Here is a 20,445-nt window from a genome sequence, read left to right as displayed (position 1 = left end):
GCACACTTTGGTCCCTTGTAACAAATGAGCACAATGTACCCATCTTATGATGCTCAGATTATCTCAAACTGGTTTCTTGATCATGACAGTGATGTTCACTGCACTCCCCAGTCACCAGATCTCAATCCAATAGAGCACTTTGGGATGTGATGGAATTGCATATTCATATTATGAATGTGCACCCAAGAAATCAGCAACTGTGTGATTGTATCATGTCAAAATCTCTGAGGGACGTTTCCAGCACCTTGTTTAATTAATGTCACAGGGGGTCCAACCCAGTACTAGCAAGATGCACCGAATAAAGTTGTTTCCAGTATATTTAAACAGAATAACATGACACAATGAAACTGTGTTTGAATGACTCACTGTACAATACTTTTTCATATGAGCATTAAATCTTATCAGGAGTATTGCTATTGCTAACCTCACTGTCACGTTCAAAATGAATCAGTGAAATGCTGATTAAAAAAAGGACATGAGATCTAATTTATGCAGAAAAACTGTGCTTGCATTGGTAACGCTTATGTTTGTACAGGAGATATACTCATGTAGTTTTTTTTTCTTCTCACTTTCACTTCCCACACAGTGCAGTCTTTGTTTCTGTAAGGCTGTGTGCATTATTGTATTTAAATAAACGGAGGATGAATGCAAGCAGAAAGCAGTTAAATATCAGCCTACGCCAACACTGAAACGGTTTCATTTGTGGGGACAGATGTACAAAGCTATTGTGCCATATAAGTAATATTCAGCTGACATGGTTTGCTTTTCTTTTTCCGTCTGGCGAATGAAGACACTGATGAAGAGTCAGATGGTGCCATTCATTCTCTGCAGCATCTGCAAAGCTTTCTGAGATAAACATTTCACATGCACAGGCTAAATAAATCACAACTCGAATAAACACACGGCTGCAAATCTCCAAACCAGTCTGCTGCCATTGTATTTAGATGTGTTAAGATCATATACAATTCATTTCATTTTCAAACCGTAGTGTATCTTAAAATAGATCCAATTAAAATGTCCCTTAAATCTTCATCAAAGTCCTTTTGGATTACTTTTCCAAAAGTCGTCCAGCTGATTTCCCACACATCAAAAAAAAAGTGAAGTTGGACCTCAAAAATGTCACCAAGTTAAAAGCAATAACTCAAAGTTCATCTTATAAATCCTCCTTAAAGTGCAATGTCGCAATAAAATGATTAGATAAGAATAAATACTCTGCACTACAATTGCACACACGCACAGAGATGAGGAGTTCCACTGGGTTTGTGCTGCATAAGATGATGATGATGAGGAGGAGTGTTCAGTTCTGGGCTGTTACAGGCAGCGAGGAGTGCAGGTTAAGGCGCACCAAGTTTGGTAACACTGTTTCCTTTCTAAATGTTACGCCTGTGATTTCATGCTTCTGTCCCCCTCCAGCCAATATTCTTCTGTCTGCATCTCTGTGAGTCGGGACACGGTCCTCTGGAAGGCAAATTTTTCCTCTTCGCCGCTGAAGATGGACAGACTGCTGGCTTCTTCCTGTTAGACATTGGACATGTTACAGTTTACTTACACACGACTTTGGGGCAAAAAAAGCCATTAATCAAATGGTGGCAGTCTAATAAAACGATACAACCTCCTCACTCTCAGATCTTTCATCTTTACATGTTCAGACAGATTATTCTATTTTTACACTCGTTCAGTGTTGTATTTATGGGTTTAATAGTTTCCAAATTAGATGTTCCAAAAGTAAAAATTGGATTTTCATGAAGTGGAAAATAAAATCTGTGGAACCACTAACTTGAATAGATAAATTTTAAGTTAGTATTTCTATTTTGGTAAAAATTATTTCTATGGTAACATGCTTCATCTCTCTTCTGACACAGGAAACAAAACAACCTGTAGTCTTAAATGCTTTTAATTCTTGACTAAGCTACTTAACTTTTACAAACCTAAAGTTAAGTTTGCAAATCTCATAAACCAGCATTTTAGTCACAATAGAGCAAACCAACCATATCAAAGGTTTAAACAATGAAAACGTTCAGTGTGAAGAAAAAAAGAACTCATTTTGAATCTGAAGCGACGGCACCATGTTTATCACTGTGTAGCAATCTCTCTTCTTTTAACAACAGTTTGCAAACATCTGGGAACCGAGGAGTCCAGCAGGCTTTTGGGAGAGATATGTTGTCTTATATGCGATGTGAGCTTTTGGTCCTTGTGGGCAAGCATTGTGTTGCTGAAATAGCCGAGACTTTGTTTAGATGGGAGCACATGCCTTTAGGCCCTGAAGATCACAAACATCCAACATTGATACAAAACTGTACCATCAACCCCCAAACGGTCATTGCACATGGCTGCCCCTCCCTCAGCCTGGTTTTTCCTTCCCACTGTCACCAAGGGGGTTCACTTGATTATTGGGGTTTTCTATGTATTACGGTAGGGTCTTTACTCTATAATATAAAGCGCTTGGTGGCTGCTGTTGTGATTTGGTGCTATAAAAATAAAACTGAATTGAGCTGATTTTTAGCTTCGTCTCTTACACATGGACCTTCAATTTTACATTCAAGGTCATTATTCTGAATTTTTCTACAATTTGTGGGTTTTTTTGCAGATCTCTGCCCATCTTTACTTTTGAGAAACAGCCTTTCTAACACGCACTGTTTATACTCAGTCATGTTACTGACGTGTTGCTAATAAACATAATTAGCTGCAAATGTTCCTTCCAGCGTTCTTTTTAGTATCGCTCACTTTTACAGCCTTTTGTCATCCCCGTGGCAACCTGTTTGAGACATGCTGCTGCCATAAAATTCAACATGAGGTAATAATTTTAAGGAAATAATAAAATGTGTCAGTTTAAACATTTTAAAGTTTTATGTTTTACTGTGAATACGATTTGGGTTTATGAGATTCGCAAATTCTGTTTTAAATGGCCTTTCACACAAAAATGTACACATTAATTTCCACTATTTTATGTTACTGATACACTTCAAGGATGGACTTGTATTTTTTCTAATAAAAAAATGATTTAGGAACAAACTGATACTGGTTAAAATGATTCTTACAGTTTACACAGTATGTGCTGACTTACTTTTAGCTGTGTGCTCTGGGTTTCATTTACTGTCAGCCGTAGGCCACAGAGGCCTTAATCATCTGTGTTTACCACCAAAATTACCCAAATCTGGTTTCTCTGTGGAAACAGTCACAGCTTACCCTTTTCAGCCCCAGGTCATCCATCAGGATGTGGCCCTCGTCGTGGCTGTGATCCCCATCTTGTACAAAAATATCCTCCAGCGGGTGATCTGCGAGGATCACCACACGTACCTGAAACGAGACAAATTTAGTGTTAAATTCCCGTGTTTGGTGTTTTAGCGCAGATTTAATGTGCATACAAACAAATGAAGGAATCGTACCTTGTGTTCATAGAGGGCATCCACAAGCGTAATGAGCCGCCTGGCTTGAGTTTTTTTGTTCACGGTCAGCAAAGGAATGTGTCGAATGAAGACTGTGTCAAACAGCCTGGATATCTCTAGGTAGTCACTCGCTCCTAAAGGCTGGAACATTTATATTCAAACATATGTATGAGGTGTCCACAAGCAAGACTTCCCGCACTGGTTTGAGTCATTTTTTCATTTCCATAAGTTTTTCACCAAACTACACTTTGCATAAAATGTTTACTAGAAACTTCAGACTCTGCTGCTTTGTATTAGTCATTTTCTTTCTCTTGAGCATAAGCAGAACCAAAAGCGAGTCAGTCGTTTAAACAGACCCCTTTCATTTCCCATCATTGTGAAGGAAACCAACTAGATTAAAATGCAGGGAGAGGTACATAAAATAAAATACATCTGAATTTATTTGATGTGACGTTAAAGCAATAAAAACTGGTGCAGTAAACATCTGATAACAAGTGTTCGAGGGCTTTGCAGCAGGACTTTGTCATCAGTATGCAGAAAACCAGTCATACTGTAACTCTGAAAACACACACATCTGCACGTTTTTACTAGCAATGGGAAACTAGTAGCTCAAGATTGTGGCGAGTGGTTTGCAAATTTGAAGGAAAAAAACAAAACAAAAAATACTGCACTCTTGTGGTTGAGCATACCATTGATTTCCCTTTTTAATAATAGACTTCTGATACAAAGTCAAAACAAGCCCAATTTGTGCCATAAAATAAAGCAAACTACTTTTTCTCCCATATTAAACCTGCCATACCACATAATCTAAAAATAAAAGATGACAAACAGTAATTATAACATATGATCCATCACACAGTGTGTCTGTAAAAGAGACTCACTCTATCACAAAGCTCCTCAAACGTACAGTCTGCGATGGTCCCGCACGCTTTGTTCAGACGGACTTTTCTGTTGTGGACGTTCAGAACTCTTGGTCGTGTTACTGCAGAAAACATTATGTTCAGCACTTTATATAATGAGCAGGTCATCAGTAAAATGCTGCAGTGACAGAGTGCTATTTTGAAAGCAGACTTACTGTCATTCTGTTTAAAAGCCAGCTCGTCAAACATTTTATCGAGGGTCGTTTCTGCATCAGGTTCACTGGAACTGCAACAGATGTAACAGGGAAACATTAAATAGGAAAAACAGTGCAAATCACACAAAGCAAAATCATCCCCCTGTCTTGTTTTACAGTGAGCATTTCTTACAGGAAGTAGAGTTTTCCAGATGAGGGTCTATTCTGTTTGCGGTAGTCAATCCCAGAGTCCAGGCGAAGAGTATGGCAATATTTCTGCAGGAGGAAAACAAACATTTTACAGATAAATACTGCGATGCCACACGTGGTAGCCTCAGCAGCAGAAGATGACTTCACTTTACCTGCAACACTGCAATAAAAGGCACAAAGTTGACTCTCTGCAGGCCGTTTTTATACAAGTCTGAGGAAACAGAAAGAAAAAAACCATTGTCACATTTGCTGTTATCTGGCATACATCTAAATGGCTTTCAAAGTGTTATAGAAGACCGATTACGCTTTCTTGTTTTCTGTAATTTGTAGCCTCAAATCACATTTAAGCTTGTAAACGTGGTCAAGATGACCTGATCATGTTCAAACCAAGCGTCAGAATGAAGAAGAGGGGGGACTTAAGCGACTATGAATGTGGTGTGGTTGTTGGTGCCAGATAGGCTAGTCTATTTAAGAAACTGCTGGTCTCCTGGGATGTTCCCACACAATCATCTCTAGGGTTTACAGAGAATGGTCCAAAAAATGAGAAAATATGGCATGCGCAAATTCAGTGGGTGAAAATGCCTCATTGACTCAGAGCTGACTCAGGTCACAGGAAAGTGGCCAGATTGCTTTAATGTGACAGGAAACTCAAATAACCACTTGTTACAATGAAGGTATGGAGAAGAGCATTTCTGAGTGTTTCTATCGCCTCTGAGGAATATTTCCAGCACCTTGTTGGATCTCTACCACGAAGAATTAAAGCAGTTCTTTCCAACCTCATACTACCAAGGTGTACCTAATAAAGTGCCTGGTGGGTGTATACTCTATACTGTTACAATTTAATTCGGATATCGAGGTCACTGGATGTAAAATTAACCCCTGTGGGTTAAAACGCTCTAAGTTTCCAACAGTTTCTTTTTACTCTTGGCTCTCTGTGGTGTCAGTGTGAGCAGATACTCGTAACATCATCGATTCAGGCTCCTAACATTATGGATTTAGCCACAAAACAGCTCAGCCCACTTGCTGTCCAAACCTTGTGCTTGAAAGGGTCAGCCAGTAAGAAGAAAGCTGGCTTAAAAGGAGGGCGAAGTGAGGTAAAATGACTCGTTTTAAACAAATGATGAATGAGTAAGACAAATAACAGTTTGACATAGCATAACTGTTACAAATTTTAAATAGTGGTCCCTCGTTTGTCGTGGGAGTTACATTCTAAAATTAACCCGCAATCGGTGAAATCCGCAAAGAAGCCAGCTTCATATTTTACAATTATTCTAGATGTTTTAAGGCTGTAAAACCCCTCACTACACACTTTATACACTTTTCTCAGACAGGCATGAAGATTTTCACACTTTTCTCTCTTGTTTAAACACCCTCAAAGTTCAAACCTTCATAGAAAAATAAGTCCAGTATTGTAGAATGAAACCAAAGATCAAACCCTGTTTTCAGGTTCAGAACATGGGAATAGAGCAGCTGCGAGAGAATTCAACATTAATGAATCAGTGGTACGGAAGTGGAGGAAGCAAGGAGAATGAGTTGAGAAAAGTTTGACTTATCTGACTGTTTGGTTTTGCCTAATGTGCCTTATATTCCAAAAAATACGGTAACGTCTACCTTCCTTAACCATGTCCAGAAGTCCTACTTTTTATGCGATGGATAGCATCTTCCTCTGCCTTTTGGGTGCTACCGCAGGCGCCTTTGACGGTGCAAAACGTTTTATCGACATTGTTGTGTTTGTTGGGGAGAAAACTTACAAACATACAGTGCAGCACTTCAGAGTCACACTGCTAGCGATCGAAGATTTATGTAAATTTGACAAGCTGAACGCATTCTGTACTGGACAGGAGACGCAGCACGAGTTTGATTGACAATAATAATAACTTTATTTATAAAGCGCTTTCAAACAAAGTGCTGTACAATTAAAGAGATAAATAAAATAAAAGTGATACATAGCAATACAGGTAAAAGACACAATACAAGTTAAAAACAGTAAACATTTAAAAACTAAAAGCCATAGAATTAAGACATTTAGGATAGGGTGAACAAATGTGTCTTCAACTTAGTTTTAAAAACCTCCACAGAGCATGCCTGCCAAATATCTTGAGGGAGGGTGTTCCACAGAAACAGGGCACGAAAAGAAAAAGCACGCTCTCCAATTGTCTGTTTTCTGGCTCTAGGAACTTTTAAAAAGGCCAGAGTCCTGAGATTGTAGAGCACGGGATGGGACATAAAGGTGTAAAAGGTCGGAGAGGTATGAAGGTGCCAGTCCGTTTAAAGCCTTGTAGGTGAGCAGCAGGACCTTAAAATCTGCTCGAACCTGACAAGGTAGCCAAAGCAGAGATCTAAGAACAGTGGTAATGTGCTCAAATTTCCCAGTTCTTGTTAAAATGCGAGCAGCTGCATTTTGCAATGGTCTACAGCCAATCAGGACGCAGAACACAATGTGCTGTAACAACAACAAAAATAAAAAGCATGCAAAATTGCACAAACAAAAAAAATAAAATCAGTGAAATAGCGAGGCCGCGAAAGGTGAACCGCGTTATAGCGAGGGACCACTGTAACACAATATTTATTATTGCAGTTGTTTTTGTCAAATGATGTATGCACATGTTTTCTTTAATATGATGAATAATTTCCTGAATGTGATTATAGCTTATACATTTCTGATTACAATCCCATAGGATTGTGCTTTAAAGGCATTATTTGTTTTTTTATGTAAACCAAAGGAGTTTTAAGCCGTGTTAAGAACACATTTATAATCATATTACACTAGACATTACTTACCTACAGGCGGACGATTAGAAGTAGCCACAACAACAACACCGTTTAGAAACAGATTCTCAAAAAGCTGCTTGAGAATCATGGCGTCTGCAATATCAGTGACCTGAAATGTGGGTAAAGCACAACAACATGATTGTTACATGAGGTTACATGTTATAGAGACTAAATGTTTTTTTACAAGATGATTTAAAAGTACCTGAAACTCATCGAAGCACAACAGACAAGCCTCCTCACTGATTTCCTCTGCAACCGGAGCAATGGGATCATAAGACTTGGCCATTTTTCCTGCTTTCCTTTTTGGCATACTCTGTTTCAGCCGATGAATCCCTGTAGATTGAAAAGATAAATGCAGTTACTGTTAATCGTAAGTCTGTAAGAAGAGACAAATACAGATCCCAGAAAAACCAAGTGGAAAATGCAAACTACCACATTCTTACAATATTATAATATTAAATATTTTATGTATAATAAGCATGCAATAGGGTTAGGGTAACATATAGGGTAACATATATTGTTTTGCACAAGACTCTTTCTCTTCTATATGGTTTTCTGCACAGGATATTGGAAAAAGTTGCCATTATTAAATAATTGTTTCTGCACAACTTTCTCTCACATCGTTGTGCAGGAATTTTGCGCCCTCCTCTTTACAACATACGTTTCGTTCATTGAGGTTTGTGGGGTTTTTTGTTCATTCCCAACCCTCTTAATGTCCCACCACAATATTTCAGTTAGCGTGAGGTCTGGATCATTACAACACTGATTCTTGTCTTCTTCAGCTGTTCTGTTGTAGGTTTCCTGGTGTTCTTGGGATCGCTTGTTCTTGGTCCAGTTTGGACCGAGCTTTAGCTGTTGGACAGATGGCCTCACATTTGACTCTAAAAGGCTTTGTTATAAAGATGAATTCACGGTCAGCTCAATGAGCACAGTGCCCAGGTCCTGTGGCTGCAAAGCAAGCCCAAATAATCACCCCTCCACCGCTGTGTTTACAGTTGTTATGAGGTGTTTGTGCTCATATGCTGAGTTTAATTTGCTACTTACCCTCTTAATCGCTATGGAAGCAGTAAGGCTGTACTTAGAGTCCTCTTAAATCTTTCGTTTCACATGACTGTATGTGAAGTACTGCTTAAACTGGAGGAAATACTACAGTATTTCAAAGGTAAATGTTTTGAATCTCCACAAATCAAATCACAGAGAAATAAATTTAAAAAACAAAACTGTGTCTCATGCTAGAGCTTTTACCATTAGTGACAAGTGGATTTTCGTAAATACACAAAAATCCTTACACAGCTACGTTTAAGTGGCAGGAGTGGCACGATATATCCAAATGGATTATGTACTGATGTAGAAAAAAATATATATTTGCAATCTTCTTTAACGGCACAGATACAAGAGACTTGATTTATCTGGAACAAAACTCCAGTATTTCTTTTTGCCAATAAAACAAACACACCTTATCTTCCCCCACATGTTCACTAGAAGCAGAGAAAGTCCAAAGTTGCATTGATAAACACAGCTCACCCCCCCTTTTTCTCTTAAATGCAGCTTAACTAACAACTGTACTCACTTTTATGCACGTCTAACATAAACCCATGGAAATGAACCCTCTTTTTGTTCTCAGTCTCCACATATGAATAAAACATGTCCATGACCATCGTTTTCCCCGTGCCTGAAACAAACGAACAAAACAAAAAGATCTTCTGAGTTTGGAAAAAATCTTAATTTCATTACATTGAGATATGCAATTCTGTGAGTTCCATGGCTTACCAACATCACCGTAGATGTAGTAACCTTTGGGAGGCTTTGGTTTTGTGAAAAACTAAAAGATGCAGAGACAAGTAAAAATGAGCAAAAATCATCATTATAAACTAATATAGACAAATAGATGGCAAATTATTTAGGAATCTTTCACTAATTCCTTTTTTTAAAGTGTGACCTGAACAAAGCATGCCCAACACACAGGCTTTTTTTTTGAAGGAATCACACCCAGTAAGAGCGCAAGTTATGTCAACAAAGCCTACAGCTGATGAGACTGAGTGAGAAGATAAGAGAAACACTGTAGAGTCAAATTTTAAAAAGGCATGCTGCTGAAATTATCAGCAAAGAAGATAAAGCATGAAAGAGAGCCGCTCTTACGTTCCTCAGATTTATGTCACACAGTGGTAACCTAACGAATGTGAAAAACAGAGCACAGGCAGGGTGGAGTGTGTTGACAGGATGGACAAGCTGGACTAGAAAGAGTACATCAGAGGGGCAGCTCAGGTTGAGCAGTTTGGAGACAAAGTTAGAGAGGAGAGGCTGAGATATTTTGGACATTTGCAGAGGAGGGACAGTGGATATATGGGATGAAGGATGTTGAATATGGAGTTTTAAGGCAGGGGGAAAAGAGGATGACCACAGAAAAGATTCATGGATGCAGAGGGTTGGTGTGACAGAAGAAGATACTAGGAGCAGGGTGAGATTTAGGCAGATGATCTGCTCTGGCAACCTCTAACTGGAGGAGCAACAGAAGAAGATGAAGACAAAGTAGTAAACTGAAAAACCACGTTTCACAAGTCATCATTAACACTGGACTTTCTGTGTTAATGTTTTTGAATGTGAAACGGTCACATGTAGAGCAGCACAGTGGTGTAACTGTTAGCACTGTTGTACCCTGGGGCCTTTTCAGTTTAATGCATAGTTATTTATATTGCACCAAATCAAAAGAGCAGTCACCTCAAGGCACATATTACATAGTAAGACACAGTTTTCATGTGCTCAAACGGCTTCTCTCCGGGTACACCAGTGTCAAGTGGGACTGGCTCCAGTGCCTGAATTGAATAAGCAGAAAATGGATGGATGGATGGATGGACAGGAAATAGGGAAAATATATCAAATTTATGGTAGGTAACATGGCCAAAGGGACCCCTGTATATATAATCCATCCATCCTCTTTCACTTATCCAATTCAGGGTTGTGGCCAACCCCAGCTGCCATAGTTGAGCACAGGGCTAACACATGTGAGCTACCACTCACATGCACACCTATGAACAATTTAGAATTACTGGTTAACCTAACCCCGCTAGGAAGCCGAAGTACCCAGAGAAAAGATACACAGACACGGGGAGAACATGCAAACCCCACACAGAAACGCTCTGGCAAGATGGTGGATTCAAAGCCAGGACCTTCTTGCTGTGAGGCAACAGTGCTAACCCTCCCTCCACTACAGCCACCTACCTGAGTACCTTAGGTCTGAATACCTAAGTATCCTTATGCAAGATGCCCCATTCATTGGAGTGTGAATGCTACACAATAACAGCATTTTATTACTCCAAAACCTTTGTGATACTCTGTGATGCAAAAACACTTCATAATTTGGATAATAACTAAGTTAAAGGCTGAGTAAAGTTGGACAAATGTAAAGATTAATCTCTAATATTGCCAACATTGTAAACCACGTTGCTCTGCACTAATATTCACTTAATATTATTATATTCATAATAATAACAACATAAGTTGGGGCATGCTTCTACCTACCCTGGAGAAGACAGATGTCGGGGTGTTGCTGTATCCTCTCAGAGTTTTGTGCAGCTCGTCCAGTTTCTGCATCACCGCTTTCTGGTGCTCATCCTCCCGCAGCTTCCCATCTCTGATCAGCCCGGTGTAGTGATCCAGGGGGCCGCTGAAGCCGGCGGCGCTAACACCGCTCTCCTCCTCCGCCTGCCGGACTTTCACAGAGTAGCCTTAAAAACCGTAACAACACGCACGTTACCGATAAGTTAGCTCTCCGCAAAGCTTTTAGACCACTACGACAACGATTTTTGGGTTATTCGGACAGTAACGATAACGTTGCTCTGGTGGGCGAATAGGAAGAATTAGCGGGTAACGACTCTGACAGCTCAAAGGGCAGGAAAAACCGACAAGCATAACAAGGTAAGTTTGAACAAAACCTCAAAAATATGCATTATGCCAGGTTAACGTGGAAAAGCGTACACTAACTAATTATGTTAAGTAAAAGTAGGACAAGGTTATGATTAGAGCCGCGGACGGTTACTTTAAACAGTCTAAACTGACTGAAAACAAACCTCACCTCTTCTGTGGAACTCGCTGAGAGATTTCAGCAGCTTTCCGGAGGAATGTTGCTCTTTAAAAAGAAGCCTTAAGCCCAAAGAAGCTGAGGGTGACATCTTCATAGACAGCGGTACGCGCGCCGCCATCTTGGATTCAAATTCTGTCAATCAAACTTTATTAGCAATGACATTTTCAGTCGTTTTTCGGCCAACAGGAGGCGACAATTCACCATGCCAGATTATTTAACAGCACCTTTCATTATATACTGTCCGTATAAAAATAAATACGAAAAACGTAAGTAAAATAATATTGCATTTTAATTATGCGTAGTAAATGTGCTATTGCATCCTAAAAATACATTTTCAAAGGCTATATTATTATTGCGTGTTGCCACTTCATAATGTTATACACTTAATACATCTCTGGGGTTTCGGCTAGTAGTCAGGCAAAAGAAGACCTCTAAAAGCATCACTTTCAGCTCTGGGAAATTGTGTGTTGTTCGGTATAATTACTTAATTTAAAAATGTATTGCTAGATAATTTCTTGAATAATTAAAAAAAACTAATTTGCCTAAATCTCACGCTGCACGCACACCTGATTTGTCCTCCGTGACTGTAATATCAAGTGCAGCAGTATCATTGACTTCACTGTATGACTGTAGGGGGTAAATTAATGCCAGATATAGTCTTTCTTCGCCCACCCGGAGTAAAAAAAAAAAGGGAAAAAAAGCGTTTATTCAAATTAATGAGTAATACATTTGAAACACAAAATGATAAAACATGCGATCTTCACAGCAAAAATCCACATGGAATTCTTCATATTTTCACAATAAGATTTTAATGTTAACATGATTATTTTGGACAGCAGCTATTTATTTTATTCACTGTAACATATCACAAAAAAATTTCCTGCAGCTCCAGCAGCTCCCTGGTGTTGTTTTTACAAACAGAAAGCCCAAATATATTCAGCGTGCTCTCATGCATAACAAAGAAAAGCCCTGATTCCTCTCATCTGGAAAGCTCGAAGCAGGAATTTTTAAAACATTTTTTTATAATCTGGGTCATTTTTACTTAAGAACATGACTAAGATGATCATTTTGATAGACGTTATAGGTTGATGAATTTATCAACAATTCACCAAAGATCTAAATATAATTTAAGTATAAACCATTTAAAAGCTCACAATAACGCTGAAACAAAAACAAAAAAAGAAAAAAAGAATCGTGTTAAAAATAAATAAATAAATAAATAACAGATATTTAATTTTTATATCAACTGACAGATGCAAATCTGTCTTGGGTCTAATTGTGCCTCCGAAGCACTGAGCCTGAGTTGCAGACAAAACATGGCAGACAACTGTCAGGGCTTACAGGCTTGTTGCCATGACAACAGAGGAGCACTTCTCCCTCTCTCTCCGTCTCTCTGTCTCTTTAATGCACACACACACTGTCACTCGCTCTCTGTCTGTCTCTGTTGTACACACACACACACACACACACACACACACACACACACACACACACACACACACACACACACACACACAAGCACACAGACATATATACAGTATTACAGTGGAATCCGCCTTGCTCTGAGATCTGTGCTCTGCTACTGGTAGCAGAAGAAAATATAGGAACCACAGCACGGAGCGTAGGGATACTCCACATCTTCACATCTGCTTTGGATGGTGAGTGCCTGCTAACCGGTTATTGTTTGTTTACATGCTGCATCCTTTCACAAATCTCTTCAAAATACATTTGGAGGCATTGCAAATGGCTTCTTTCCGGTTAGTTGTGCTGCTGCTGCTGGGGGGGGGGGGGTTATTTCTTTTATTTAGTAGCTGCTTCTTGTTTCCTTTCTCTTATTTTAAGAATAGGCTGGAAGCTGTCATGATAATGGTAATTCATAGCTGGGTAGCCATGGTGAAGTCAATTTCCCCCCCTCCCTCTGCCACTGCTGAATGCATTAGTCTAATGAGATGTCTGCAGCCTGTGTGCCCAGGAGCAGCAGCAGCACAGCAGCAGCAGCAGCAGCAGCAGCAGCGGTGTGTTAACCAAAGGGAGACTAAGGGGGGCAAAAAAGCAAGATGGCTTTTCCTGCACTGCATGGGATTTAACTTTGTAGTTGCCTTTAGGCTCCTGGGACTTAAAACAAAAGGTTGTGGGCTTTCACAATAGAAGATAGCAGGTAATAGTCACCCCTCCCTCTCTCAGGTTTATTAGTGTGTTACGAGTGCAGGATGGAGGTGCTGTTTCCACCACGGCACATGCATGGCTGCCTTTGTGTGTTGTTTGATTATTATGGTGCTCAGCTGAATGCTGTTTCTCTCAGCACATTGCTCGGCTGAGTTTTCTGCAGGCTCCTAGTGTTTGGATGTTACTGTTGGTACACCTTTGCCAATTGCGTCTGCTTCCTCTGAATTCATGCTAATGCTGCACTCTAGTATGCAGCGGCTACAGAGGAGTATTGATGTGCAACTAAAGTGCATGTTTTCAATGCGTTGCCCTTGCCCTTGTTTGAGCTCACTCATTGTTTCCTTTGTGTCCAGCTACAAATGAGCGTACCTGCAGTGACGGCACAGAAATCAGACGGCAACAACGGTGAGATGCAATCAGCTGCAGTGGCTCCCTCCTTCATTCCCAGCCAGGCGGGGAAGATACCGGGCAGGAAGAGAGGGAGACCTCCGCTCCGCAATGTCGCCAAGATGGATTTTCCTAATCGCTACCCTGAATCGCTCCCTCCACTCAAAGTGCCCAAGAAGAGGGGGAGAAAGCCGGGCTTCAAGGTCAGCCAGATGGGAAAGGGGAAGGGGGGCTGGTGGATGAGTTGTAGTGTGTGTGGGTGCAGTGTGTTTAAAAATACATGTGTATACAGACAGGGAGACTCCATGCCCTTCAGATTTTGTGGGATCCCAGCATAAACAGAGTTGGAGTTAACATCTGTGAGGCTTTGTTCTGTTGTGTTATGGAATTATTTTTTAGCCTAAAGAGGACATTATTATCAGCACATTTGTTTTCTTTTCATACAGGCCAAAGCATGAAAACTACAGTGTTAAACAATCCTAACCCTCCCTGCATGATTTAGTGTGCATAAATAAATGATATTTCCAAAACAGACATAGCAATACAAAACCCCCTTCTTCCTCTCCAGCTCAAACCCAGGATGGTGATGACACCACTGGCTATTTCTCCACCCAGCAGCACCCCAGAGCCCGATATGAGCTCCATTCCTCAGGATGCTGCCACCATCCCCCACTCTGCCACGCCCCAGGTGCTCACAGGTAAAATACAATACGCTGTTAATCCCACTTAAGAAGCTTTAAAGTGCTTCTCTGTTAGCTTAAAGACAAAAAAGCATATGATCTCTTTTTTCCCCTTATGTTTTTCTGCTATTTCTCCTTTCCTTCATTTTCCTCATTTGTGTTTTCCAGTCTGTATCTACATCAACAAGCAGGCGAACACTGGGCCCAACCTGGACAGGAAGAAGATCCAACAGCTTCCCGATCACTTTGGGCCCGACAGACCCTCTGTGGTGCTTCAGCAGGCCGTTCAGGGCTGCATTGACAGTGCTTTCCAGCAGAAAACGGTGTTCACTCTCCTCACGCAAGGCTACGGAGGAGAAAAAATATCAGGTGTTGTACAAAGACCCCCTTCAGGTGTTGTTATCTGTTTGTTTAATAGCTTCTTTAGCACACTCCCTAAGGTGTTACTGGGAGAGAAAAAAATATTAAAGGTTTCATTGTCTGACTTATAAGAAACTTTTGTCTAAGCTGCATTTCAAGTGGTCTTCTGTTTTGCTCTTCCAGCCACATTTGATGGGAAGCAGCATCTTCTGAGCCTCCCCGTGGTGAACAGCATCGACTATGTGCTTCGTTTTCTGAAGAAGCTCTGTCGCAGCTTGCACTGTGAAAACCTTTTCAGTGATCAGCCCATTACACAGCACAGCGGTGGCTCCTACCAGTCAGATGGTACTTCCAAATTAAGTTCTTGAACTAATATAAACAAATACTTTGAATCTGTGGGGGATTTTTATCACTAACAGAAGTCTCCATCATTTCTTTAGCTGAAACATCAATGGCTGATGACTACCATTTAGACCAGTCAGATGGCAAACGCTACTCCGTTGACCCTGGCGATTCCGCTTTCAGCTCCATAAGTTCGTCCTACTCACCAAAGTCCACCTACGGGTTTCGCTCTTCACAGCAGTTCTCTAATGGCTCAGCCTCCATGTGCAGGCAGTCATCCACCAGCCCAAACGCGTTCCCGGAGAGCAACAGGACAGGTATGACACCATCAAGAGATAAATCAAGCATTGATGCGGCCTTTATTTTTCTGAGATACAAAAGTAACTCTCCATCTTTCATTTGTTCTTTCTTGAGGTTATAATGTGTCTTCAGAATCGCAGGAGTCCAAGGCTCCGCCCAATAAAGACCCATCCACCTGGTCTGTGGAAGATGTTGTATGGTTCATCAGGGATGCAGATCCCCAGGCTCTAGGTCCTCACGCAGATGTCTTTAGGAAACATGTAAGTGTTATGCTGCTGATTTACCTGGCTAGACTAAACCTCAGGTCCTCACTGAGTTTCACACCATCTTCCTCTGCCTTTCACAGGAGATAGATGGAAATGCTTTGTTACTCTTAAAGAGCGACATGATCATGAAGTACCTCGGACTCAAGCTGGGGCCGGCCTTGAAGCTTTGCTACCACATCGACAAGCTTAAGCAGACTAAGTTCTGAAAACTGACTACAGTTTGTTAACCTCTTAAATCCAGCAGGATATTTGAGGAAGGTCACATCTGGGGAAGGCAGGTCTGTTAGCCAATGGGAAGAAAGTAGAGTCATGAGGTGTGCCACTTCATTTAGAGTTCCCGGAAGTCAGGTGCATCTGTTCCTTATCTGCCCCAAAAGTACAAAAGCAAATCAGTTATATGAACTACTGAATAACTATATTGTTTCAGTCTTTCATTTATCTCTATCATAAAGGTATTTGTTGGTAACTTTAGCACTTTAACATTAGCAAGGTCACATCACAAGACCATATCCATCTAAATTCTGTACATGTTAGGTTAACTAGTATCACAGATTAGTTTGGTTCTTACATCGTAAAAATCTGCACATATTGATTTTTTCTTTAAAGTTTCTATATCAAACATGATAATGAGCATCATTTAATAAACTTATTATTCATTTGGAGTTATTTTTATGGTCACCATATTCAGCTCAACTTAAATCTTTTAACTCCAGTTTTGGTCTCCACCACCTCCTAAAATGCTAGATGCTCCTTTTTTGTTCACTGTTGGGCTCCTAATTCTGACTGTCAGCCCTTTAGTGCTGAGCAGATGAAGTATAAATGGGTTGTTGAGAGACTCTTCACTCAAATCTGTAGTGGCAAAAAATGACGGTATGAAAAGAAGAAGCTACTTTCAGCTACTCCCTTATTCACAAAGGGTCTCCACGTGTTTGTTTTTTTACACCAGATTCCCTTCCTGACATCCTAAGGCACCTAAGGGATTTGTGTCTCCTTCCAGGATTAAACTGGGGATCTTTAAGTTGTTAGGTGACTGCGTAAACCACTGGACTATGCTATGAGATTGACCCAAAATAGCCAGACAACTAAACAATAAGCAAACACCGTGTAACGGTAAATAAAGCCAAGAGGAGCTGACGATTCAGTCGCTGCATCCATTGTGCACTACAGCCAACCACCTCATACTGATTATAAAACACGCGGGGGCAGAGAGACTCGAACATTTTGACTTTGAACTGGTGCACCTCAGACCTGGACAGCTTACTCCCTCATTGGCTTACAGAGCAGAAATTTTGCTAAGTTTCCCAGAGCTACGATTCATCCCTTCCTCTTGTCTTGTGTCTGGCATAAAGTTTGATCTAAACCCATCATATTGTGGAATACATCCTTCATACGCATTATATAACATATTTGTAATCATTAAAATCTCTTTTGTCTCACAAACCTTCATTGGCAGAACATCTGTCTGCTGCAGATTATATATACAGTATATCCGTCATCAGACAAACAATGTATAACAGAAAACACTTTATACCTTAAGAAAGTCTCATTTTGTCAAATGTCACTATCAGATCTCGTTTTCTCGTTTACCAAGCTGAAAAAACATATCCACGAGTGTATTTAAAAAAAACGGTGCATTAAAGACTACGTCGCTTTTTGATTGAGAGATTTAGAAAATCATTTTTGATACTATTTTTTCACATTACTGTATGACGAAAAAGTAATGTTCCCATTGAATTTGCCTTTCTTTTTTAATTATAATTTTCATATTAAAAACAGTACAGCCTAACAAAAACAGAACAATAGCCTACACAGAAGGACAGCAGCTCTCTTGTACATACACATATAAAGAAAAGCGAGAGCTTTGTGAACGTGATATATTAATGTTTTAATATGCAAGATTGTTACACGCCGCCTATCTCCATAGCCTCTTTATGTACAGTCATAAGAACATTTTTTTTAAATTATATGTTTCTATGTTTTTATTGAGCATCAGTGTTAATACACAAGTTGTCAGAACACACGAAACACTTAAATGTTATACTGAGAAAACCCAAAAGGCCATGTAAATGGGTATATAAGATGATATTGCTTTTGTATACCACTTTTGGTGTACAGTATGCATCCTTTTTTAATCAATTAACCTTTGTAAGTGAATGCTGCTGTAAAGATATTCCATGTAAGCCATGCCTAGTGAGATCAAACTAAGCTGTTTTATTTTGAAAGTCACTATGAATAAGACTTTTAGAGAAAGCTGAGTGGATCAGTGCTCTATACCGGTGCTAAAAGTTATCAACGTATTCAACTGTTTGCTTTTGTGTTTGTGAGATGTAAAGGAAAACATATGTGTATGCTGTATTGTATGTGAGCATTAAATTAAGAAGTCAAATAACCGGAGGTGATGTTAGAGTTATTGTAACACAATATTCGAAGGGCCTGGTTACCTTTGGCTTGTAGAACAACAGTTAGCACTATTTTATTTTTTTTTTTACAGCACCCAATCATCCTGAATAGGTGGCGGTTTAAATCTGGGTCCACACATCTGAGAATTATTTTGGCTGGAAGCCTCGTCTGCTCTTCGACACACATGATTTAACAAAGGTGACCTATATCTGTGCCTCTCAAACCGGTGTACAGGGAGCTTCCAGGTTTCTCTGCAGGGCTCTCAAGGGGTCTCCGTGAATCATAAATAGGTTTACCAACTGCAGAATAGAATATTTAAAAAATATATCAGTATATAGTATATCATGTAATTCTGGTCAAATTTATACCTTATAGTTCAAAGGATTTTTCAGGTCTTTGAGACTTATATCACAGCTAATTTGGAATGAAATGACTTTTACTGTATGTAAAAGAAAATGATTTTATGGAGGGCTTTAATAATTCACTGAAGACTTTTTGACATCACAGCAGAAAAAGTAGATGTTAATAATGCAGGTAACAATGACTAAACTCCATTCAGCTGGGTCAGTTTCAAGGCCCTGGTTTTGTGCACACTGCTGGTTCTCTCTCAAGCGGTCATTACGTTCAGCGATATTATAATAAATCAAAATAAATGCTAAAAAATATTAATCCTCATTTTCTCCTCTGCTCTGTGCATTGTAGCTATTTTTCCCTGACTTATTATCTGGTCTAAAATCTTCTAAGTAAAGACACATTTGCTCTGGAACTTGCACCATGTTTATGTCACAGGCTGTTGTAATCAGGTAAGAAGGGCCTAGATATTAAAGTGGACCTCTTATGCTAATTTCCTGCTCCATTTAAAAAAATACAAATCTCGGGCTCTGGTAGAGTAGCTTTGCATTACTCACATTTGAGAATAACCCTTCTTTGCCTGGGTACACCCACTGTCTGAAACCAGCCAGCTCCTCTCCCTTTAAGGCAACTTTCCCCCGACAGAAGGTTTGTACAGCAGCTTTGTGCTCGCATCTAGAGGGATACCTCCTGTCTTTTACACGATACACATCCAAGAATAGAAAAAAAAAGTACATGGAGAACTCTGAAGCCTAAGCTTCTAGTGCACAGGGATTATTTGAACATACACTGACCCCATTATTTAAAACTTTGGCCACATTCATGGTCAACTGAATTTGTGCTGTGTGTGAGTGGATGTGTGTCTGTGTGTGTGAGGATGTGCATAATCCCCCGCAACTCTAAAAGGAAGAAATTAAATGCCAAACCTAGACTTTTTAATCACCATGGAGACGTGAAAGGTTAGATTCACACTCACTAGCTTACATGGATGGAAGCCCCCCCCCCCCCCCCCCACCACCACCACCTTAAGAGATGGGGCAGTTTTTCACAGAAAGAGGACTGTGAGAAATTTGGAGTCGCTTCAGACTTAAAGCCACAGTCAGTATGGACAAGATGTGTTGGTTCTTTTCATACTTTTAAGACAAGCTTGACATTATTTTTGAGGAAAAGGGGAAAGAAAATGGTAATAATCGGTCTTTAATTGAATACTTCAGGATTTTGTCTCCCAAAGGTTATGAGGAAGCTTTAAAACTAAACCAAATGTCACCTTGGGGACGCATTTGAACGTACCCAAGGGAAACAGCTAGTAAGTATAGGGTAGATCGTGTGTTTAGGATCAACGTGAAGGGCTTTAAACAACAAAAGTACAAAAATATAAAAAATAATTTGTAAAAAATAATGAATTTTACACTTTAACTTGGCTTGTGGTCAAATTTTTGAAGGTGGATTTGGGGTTGGGGTGACAGGTCTTCTACAGCCTATCTATAAACTCTAAATTTTTTAATAAATGTATTTATTCTTCTCACAGATTTGTCTAAAACCATAAAAGTTAAATATTTCACAGTCGGGTTTATTTAATCCAATTTCAGATTAGTCGCAGTGAATAATTTCATCAGGGCCAAAAATGAATAGGCGATGAATCTTCCATTCTTGTGCCACGGAAACATCCAACATGTTAATTTCCTGATGA

General features: G+C 39.8%; 2 protein-coding genes across 5 annotated transcripts; one reads left to right on the top strand and one right to left on the bottom strand.

Moving 5' to 3' along the window:
• Positions 1-350: 350 nt before the first annotated feature.
• On the bottom strand, positions 351-11,654 carry afg1la (AFG1 like ATPase a). Its single transcript, XM_086276043.1, has 13 exons — positions 11,495-11,654; positions 10,942-11,147; positions 9,193-9,244; positions 8,993-9,094; positions 7,625-7,755; positions 7,432-7,531; positions 4,803-4,861; positions 4,634-4,716; positions 4,462-4,532; positions 4,268-4,368; positions 3,387-3,527; positions 3,187-3,297; positions 351-1,515 (listed from the first exon to the last, which is right to left on the bottom strand). The coding sequence occupies exons 1-13, from the start codon at positions 11,619-11,621 to the stop codon at positions 1,378-1,380; spliced, it is 1,422 nt and encodes a 473-aa protein (XP_086132169.1). The 5' UTR covers positions 11,622-11,654; the 3' UTR covers positions 351-1,377.
• LOC147306916 (sex comb on midleg-like protein 4) lies at positions 11,056-18,350 on the top strand. 4 transcript variants are annotated; one of them, XM_086276045.1, is made up of 8 exons: positions 11,056-11,337; positions 14,023-14,259; positions 14,625-14,754; positions 14,905-15,129; positions 15,280-15,441; positions 15,537-15,755; positions 15,853-15,998; positions 16,085-18,350. In XM_086276045.1, the coding sequence occupies exons 2-8, from the start codon at positions 14,029-14,031 to the stop codon at positions 16,208-16,210; spliced, it is 1,239 nt and encodes a 412-aa protein (XP_086132171.1). In that variant the 5' UTR covers positions 11,056-11,337; positions 14,023-14,028; the 3' UTR covers positions 16,211-18,350. The 4 variants fall into 4 exon arrangements, with proteins under 4 accessions (XP_086132171.1, XP_086132170.1, XP_086132173.1 ...); XM_086276044.1 differs by having other exon boundaries at positions 11,056-13,161; XM_086276047.1 differs by having other exon boundaries at positions 11,058-13,161; positions 14,905-15,105.
• The last annotated feature ends 2,095 nt before the right edge of the window (positions 18,351-20,445 follow it).

This window comes from Aulonocara sp. 'chitande type north' Nkhata Bay, linkage group LG19 (assembly GCF_057382095.1).
Source record: "Aulonocara sp. 'chitande type north' Nkhata Bay isolate Kocher_YH1m ecotype deep benthic linkage group LG19, A_spYH_male_GT1.1, whole genome shotgun sequence".
Classification (NCBI taxonomy): domain Eukaryota; kingdom Metazoa; phylum Chordata; class Actinopteri; order Cichliformes; family Cichlidae; genus Aulonocara; species Aulonocara sp. 'chitande type north' Nkhata Bay.
This window is presented reverse-complemented; position numbering and strand designations above follow the sequence as displayed.

Excerpts from the sequence above, each read along its gene's own strand:
- LOC147306916 (XM_086276044.1), top strand. Across the intron at positions 14,260-14,624 it reads GGAGAAAGCCGGGCTTCAAG|CTCAAACCCAGGATGGTGAT; the intron begins GTCAGCCAGATG and ends CTTCCTCTCCAG. Across the intron at positions 15,442-15,536 it reads TGGCTCCTACCAGTCAGATG|CTGAAACATCAATGGCTGAT; the intron begins GTACTTCCAAAT and ends TCATTTCTTTAG.
- afg1la (XM_086276043.1), bottom strand. The coding sequence starts at position 11,621 with ATGGCGGCGCGCGTACCGCTGTCTATGAAGATGTCACCCTCAGCTTCT. Across the intron at positions 7,756-8,992 it reads TATGTTAGACGTGCATAAAA|GGATTCATCGGCTGAAACAG; the intron begins GTGAGTACAGTT and ends TTCAATCTACAG. Across the intron at positions 1,516-3,186 it reads ATGACCTGGGGCTGAAAAGG|GAAGAAGCCAGCAGTCTGTC; the intron begins GTAAGCTGTGAC and ends AATGTCTAACAG.